Source organism: Musa acuminata, unplaced genomic scaffold (genome assembly GCF_036884655.1).
Source record: "Musa acuminata AAA Group cultivar baxijiao unplaced genomic scaffold, Cavendish_Baxijiao_AAA HiC_scaffold_750, whole genome shotgun sequence".
NCBI classification, from domain to species: Eukaryota; Viridiplantae; Streptophyta; class Magnoliopsida; order Zingiberales; family Musaceae; genus Musa; species Musa acuminata.
In genome coordinates this window covers 25,122-32,500 of record NW_027020980.1, presented here as the reverse complement: position 1 = coordinate 32,500, position 7,379 = coordinate 25,122, and the positions used below count along the sequence as shown (strand labels likewise).

General features: G+C 34.9%; 1 protein-coding gene and 1 non-coding gene across 2 annotated transcripts in view; one reads left to right on the top strand and one right to left on the bottom strand.

Annotated features, from left to right (window-relative positions):
• Positions 1-7,379, top strand: part of LOC135663717 (DNA-directed RNA polymerase subunit beta-like) — an 8,477-nt gene extending 1,098 nt beyond the window's left edge. The window contains exons 2-3 of the mRNA XM_065176862.1: positions 6,251-6,465; positions 6,597-7,379. Of these exons, the coding sequence (XP_065032934.1) occupies positions 6,251-6,465; positions 6,597-7,379 (998 nt within the window). The remainder of the gene's footprint in view (positions 1-6,250; positions 6,466-6,596) is intronic.
• On the bottom strand, positions 3,243-3,313 carry TRNAC-GCA (transfer RNA cysteine (anticodon GCA)). Its single transcript has one exon. It is a non-coding gene; the product is annotated as a tRNA-Cys (tRNA).

Below are 7,379 nucleotides of genomic sequence, written 5' to 3'. Positions count from 1 at the left end.
CAACCCTTTTTAGCTTCGACTTTGTTTGTGTATCCTCAATGACTAATTGGAAACAATCTATCTCATTCTCATTTAAATTGCACACTGAATTTTTGATGTATGCCTTCCAGTCCCAATCGAAGAAAGAGATACTAATCAAATAAAAGAAAAGACCAAGCAACGTTCCTTTTTATTAAATTTGTTGGAATTATATTAGATCTTTTATACTTAACCCGTCCTTTTTCCATCTCACTTCTACTCTTTGGATCTGTGTGTGATTCATAGAATACCAGTCATATAATACCTCATAATTGTATGTACATAATTGTATGTATAAGTATAACGAAGGAGGAGTATATAAGGAAGACGGTAGGGTTATTTATAGAAAAGAAAAAGTGGAAAAGGATGAAAATTCAATGGGATTCTTTATTGGATCAGGAATCCCATTTCAGATTTAGTATGGATAAAGGATCTTCCTATGTTATACTATTCAATTCTCGACGATGAATCGATTTGATAGATCAGATATTGTTATTCATAATATTGATCCGATTCAGTATCATCAGGATGCAATTCATCCCATTGAATTTACAGGAATCAAATTTCTCATCTCTATGGGATTAGATCCCGAGTTATTGCGAAGTAAAAAAACAATGAGATTATGGAAGTAAATATTCTCGCATTTATTGCTACTGCACTGTTCATTCTAGTTCCTACTGCCTTTTTACTTATCATCTACGTAAAAACAGTCAGTCAAATGATTAATTTGACTGAAACTTGATTTATTAGTTCTTATCAATGATTGAATAAATGAAAGAAACGGATTCAAACTCCAAGTCTTAAATGAAATGATCTGTCTGGAATCATAAGTATCTGAGATAATAAGTATCTGAGATAGTAGTATCTGAGCCGAGATAGTATGGTATAGTATTTATTATCCTATTAATGATTTTCATAGAAAGTTGTACTGTATACAGATATAGGCTTTATATAGAGAAAGCCTATATCTAGGTCAATATACAATATGTATGTACATAGATTAGATGTATATCTAAATAGTACATCAAAATAACAGTCCAATTCTATTATTTTTTGGCTACATTTACTTGTGTGGATTTCGATCAATTCAAAATAATTGAAGACCAACTCTTCTAATTCCTGGCTTTCTTAGAATTTATATATATATAGGTATAGGTCCCGAGATCTATCAAAGGAATCAATGGAGCAAGACAAAAAGAGTATGGGCATATTCTACTATAAATTAAATAAAAAAAAAGATAAAAGAAAACGAAACCAAAGAAAAGAATCTTTTTCTTTTTTTAGATTTCCATCTCAAGAAGTCATTGCTTGATCTATTAACAGATGATCTGCGGAGTTCTATTCCATGATAACTTCTTCAGATTTGAAAAAGAAGTAGATTAATAGAGTAGACCTTCCCAATTTTTTATGCTTAAACATGACATGAGATGAGTCAAAAAAAGCATAAAAAAATCTCTAGGAGTCTAAAAAAAAGGTGAAATGCGCGATATGTGGATCGCTCAACGGAAGAAAGATCTAATCTTATTATGTGTAGAACCTCTTTGGACAACAACTAGTCATTTCCAATAGAAAGTATGTATTGTCGTAATCTAATATAATTAGAATAGCGGAACGGCTTTCTCTTCTCTTAGAACAGTAAAAGTAAAGAAAGAGGGAAACAAATAAAGAAAAAAAGAAAAAACCAATTTCAGATTTTTTCTTTTTGTAATATCCATAATTCTGGTAAGAGCTGGTTTATCAAAATAGAATATTTAGGAAGAATTCGGTTGGAAAAAATTTCCTATCATGCGTAGATTTAGGTTTTCGAAATACAACTATAGTAATCATTCATTCTTTGATCGAATGGTTATTATTCATTATTGTATTTTCTTATTCATTACTGTATTTCAGTATAATTTTGAAACAGAGACATTCTTTTTTTAAAGCTTTGCAAAACGATCAATTAAACAATTGATTGAATTCAATTACTCAATCGATTACTCGATTAGTAGTACCCTAGAGTCCACTCCTTCCCCATACTACGAGTGAGAGGGAAAATGTAAAGACTACCATTAAAGCAGCCCAAGCGAGACTTACTATATCCATATAAATTATGTCTCCTATCTCTATGAAGGAATTATTCCATTATTGATCAATAATCATAGTGGAATCAATGGCGCAGAGTCAAAATGGAATTCTGACTTAACTTAAGGCTATTGATGAACCAATCCAATGAATCTACTCGTAACAAGATTATAAGATTTCTGGTAGAATCGGGAAGCATTAAGCATAAATACAATACACACACCTTTTCTCGGAAAATGAAATAACAAAGGAATACTCCTATCCCAATGGAACATGTAGGAGTACTAAGACCTATTGTTTGTTACCCTTTTTCATAAGCAAAAGACATCAAAATATACCATCAAGATAGATAACTATCTATCAGATACCTCTATTTCCTATTTGATCTAAGCCTTACTGTTTTTTTTGTGAAAGAATGGGGAGACACCATCACCAGTATTACATACATTCTTTCTTTTTTTCGTAATCCCCTATCTTACACGGGCAAAGAAATTCCTACACGGGCAAAGAAATTTTTTTGTTTCTTCAACTTTTACTTTTACTCTTTACTCAATAAGAGCCGACCAACTATCCTGATTGAATGTTTGAGTACTCAGAGACTCTCGTGAGTCTGGATACAAAGTATCTTCAGTCCTTTCCACAACTTCTAAATTGATTTCCCATCAGCCTATCCAATCGAATTCCAGACAGAGTCAGTAGACACAACGGTGGTAGTGTAAAATAATTAGGAATTCTTGATAGTCTTTCGTACAATCTCTTCTTCAATCCTAGTAGCAAAAATGGAGTGTCCTTTAGGAACCTTTGGATACCAAGATTTCCGACCTCTTACTTTCGTAGTTTTGAATCCCAGAATTTACTTTCACTATTTATTTATTCTACTTATAAATAAATGTCCGAACCAATCATAATCATATTAAAATCATAATCATATTAATAAGTAAGGCTTACTTCATCCCTATTTGTACCGGTTTGGGCCACACCCAAAGCCCGGATTTTTAGAAAAAAAATTGACTTTCTTTAAAAAAATTGACTTTCTTTATAGAACTACAGATTCTAAAAATAAAGTATCGATAGGCTTATCCTTTTGCCTCTCCTTCTCCGGGGACAGAATTCGTCGAGTTAAATCAGCAGAATAAGAAATCCCAAGTTTTTTGTTGATCAGGCGACACCCAGATTTGAACTGGGGATAAAGGATTTGCAGTCCCCCGCCTTACCACTTGGCCATGTCGCCAAACCAAATTCGATCCAAATAAGATAAAAAATAGATTTCTGGTCAAAGACTGAAAAATTCAGGCAAATTGGAACCATTAACTATTTGTTTTGTTGTTTGAATTAGCGAAAGGTTCTTCAATTTGTATCTCAAATTGTTGCGTTTCCTTAATGGCATAACAAAATCAAATTGATTTATGACTAATTCAGTATCAATTATTTTCAATAATCAATCTTTTTCAATTTCAATTATAACAATATAAATTATAACAATATATATGTGTATATGTAAACCTCAAAACAGAAATTGTTACACAGATACCGCTCTTATGTACATATCCCATATCCCTATAGAGAATCGTCGTGCCTTCTTTTTTCATTTTCTATATGCAATAGAAAAAATAGGAATTATGATATAGTGCGACCTGACTTCTGTTGCCACAAGTGAAATTACGATAAAAGATGTGATATGCGGACAGGTAGATAGCTATATTGGCATGCACTTAATAAATATTACTCCTATTACGCAATTCAATCATATTCTATATATTCTACTAGCAAAAAAATAATTCGAAATTTTTTTTGAACATGAAATGAACTCAAATAAAATTAAGTATGCTAAAAAGGGAAACTCTATATTGTTCCTGTTGTACCTGTCGCAAATTCGAACTTGCGTCGAAAATGCTCTTCATTCCTCTGTCTCATTTCCGTTCATACGTATGAAATACATATATGGTATATGGAGTTGGCTAAAATTTCATGTGATTCAGTAAACAGAATATACATTCCATCATTGCTAGATCGATCCGTATGGTTCGATAAATAGTGAGCTAATAATGGGATTTTTCAATAAACAGGAAACTTAAGATTAAGATGCTCCGGAATGATGGAAATGAGGGAATGTCCACAATACCTGGATTAGTCAGATCCAATTTGAGGGATTTTGTAGGTTCATTAATGAGGGCTTGACGGAAGAATTTCATAAGTTTCCAAAAATTGAAGATACAGATCAAGAAATTGAATTTAAATTATTTGTGGAAAGATATCAATTGGTAGAACCCTTGATAAACGAAAGAGATGCTGTGTATGAATCACTCACATATTCTTCTGAATTATATGTACCCGCGGGATTAATTTGGAAAACCGGTAGAGATATGCAAGAACAAACCGTTTTTATTGGAAACATTCCCCTAATGAATTCCCTGGGAACCTTTATAGTAAATGGAATATACAGAATTGTGATCAATCAAATATTGCAAAGTCCTGGTATTTACTACCGTTCAGAATTGGACCATAACGGAATTTCTGTCTATACCAGCACAATAATATCAGATTGGGGAGGAAGATCGGAATAGAAATTGATAGAAAAGCAAGGATATGGGCCCGTGTAAGTAGGAAACAAAAAATATCTATTCTAATTCTATCATCAGCTATGGGTTCGAATCTAAGAGAAATTCTAGATAATGTTTGTTACCCTGAAATTTTCTTGTCTTTCCCGAATGATAAGGAGAAAAAAAAGATTGGGTCAAAAGAAAATGCTATTTTGGAATTTTATCAACAATTTGCTTGTGTAGGCGGGGATCCGGTATTTCTGAGTCTTTATGTAAAGAATTACAAAAGAAATTTTTCAACAAAGATGTGAATTAGGAAGGATTGGTCGACGAAATATGAACCGGAGACTGAATCTTGATATACCTCAGAACAATACATTTTTATTACCACGAGATGTATTGGCTGCTGCGGATCATTTGATCGGAATTAAATTTGGAATGGGTACACTTGACGATATGAATCACTTGAAAAATAAACGGATTCGTTCTATAGCGGATCTGTTACAGGATCAATTCGGACTGGCTCTTGTTCGTTTAGAAAATGCGGTTCGAGGAACTATATGTGGAGCAATTCGGCATAAATTGATACCGACTCCTCAAAATTTGGTAACTTCAACTTCATTAACAACCACTTATGAATCGTTTTTTGGCCTACATCCTTTATCTCAAGTTTTGGATCGAACTAATCCATTGACACAAATCGTTCATGGGCGAAAATTGAGTTATTTGGGTCCTGGAGGATTGACGGGGCGAACTGCTAGTTTTCGGATACGAGATATTCATCCTAGCCACTATGGACGTATTTGTCCAATTGACACGTCCGAAGGAATCAATGTTGGACTTATTGGATCCTTAGCCATTCATGTGAGGATTGGCCATTGGGGATCTATAGAGAGTCCATTTTATGAAATATCTGAAAGATCAAAGAGCACAGATAGTTTATTTATCACCAAATAGAGATGAATATTATATGGTAGCAGCGGGAAATTCTTTGGCCTTGAATCGGGGTATTCAGGAAGAACAGGTTGTTCCAGCCCGATACCGTCAAGAGTTCCTGACTATTGCATGGGAACAGATTCATCTTAGAAGTATTTTTCCCTTCCAATATTTTCTATTGGAGCTTCCCTCATTCCTTTTATCGAGCATAATGATGCGAATCGGGCTTTAATGAGTTCTAATATGCAGCGCCAAGCAGTTCCGCTTTCTCAGTCCGAGAGGTGCATTGTTGGAACTGGACTGGAACGCCAAACGGCTCTGGATTCGGGGTTTCCGCTATAGCCGAACACGAGGGAAAGATCATTTATACTGACCCTCACAAGATCATTTTATCAAGTAATGGGGACACTACTATAAGTATAAGTATTCCATTAGTTATCTATCAACGTTCCAACAAAAATACTTGTATGCATCAAAAACCTCAGGTTCCGCGGGGTAAATGCATTAAATAAAGGACAAATTTTAGCGGACGGTGCGGCTACAGTTGGGGGGGAACTTGCTTTAGGAAAAACGTATTAGTAGCTTATATGCCATGGGAGGGTTACAATTCTGAAGACGCAGTACTAATTAGCGAACGTCTGGTATATGAAGATATTTATACTTCTTTTCACATCCGGAAATATGAAATTCAGACTCATGTGACAAGCAAGGACCTGAAAGAATCACTAAGGAAATACCACATCTAGAGGCTCATTTACTCCGCAATTTAGACAGAAATGGAGTTGTGATGCTGGGATCTTGGGTAGAAACAGGTGATATTTTAGTAGGTAAATTAACACCTCAGACAGCAAACGAATCGTCGTATGCTCCAGAGGATAGATTATTACGAGCCATACTTGGAATTCAGGTATCCACTGCAAAAGAAACTTCTCTAAAACTACTATAGGCGGAAGAGGTCGCGTTATTGATGTGAGATGGATCCGGAAAAAGGGGGGTTCCTGTTATAATTCAGAAATGATTCGTGTATATATTTCACAGAAACGTGAAATCAAAGTAGGTGATAAAGTAGCTGGAAGACATGGGAATAAGGGTATCATTTCAAAAATTTTGCCTAGACAAGATATGCCCTATTTGCAAGATGGAACACCTGTTGATATGGTCTTCAACCCATTAGGAGTACCATCACGAATGAATGTGGGACAGATATTTGAATGCTCGCTCGGGTTAGCGGGGGATCTGCTAAAGAGACATTATAGAATAGCACCTTTTGATGAGAGATATGAGCAAGAGGCTTCGAGAAAACTAGTGTTTTCCGAATTATATGAAGCCAGTAAGCAAACAAAAAATCCATGGGTATTTGAACCCGAATATCCGGGAAAAAGCAGAATATTTGATGGAAGAACAGGAAATCCTTTTGAACAACCTGTTCTAATAGGAAAGTCCTATATTTTAAAATTAATTCATCAAGTTGATGATAAAATCCATGGACGTTCTAGTGGACATTACGCACTTGTTACACAACAACCCCTTAGAGGAAGGGCGAAGCAAGGGGGACAACGAGTAGGGGAAATGGAAGTTTGGGCTCTAGAGGGATTTGGTGTTGCTCATATTTTACAAGAGATGCTTACTTATAAATCTGATCATATTAGAGCTCGTCAAGAAGTACTTGGTGCTACGATCATTGGAGGAAGAGTATCTAACCCAGAAGATGCTCCAGAATCTTTTCGATTGCTCGTTCGAGAACTACGATCTTTAGCTCTAGAACTGAATCATTTCCTTGTATCTGAGAAGAACTTCCAGATTAATAGGAAGGAAGCTTGA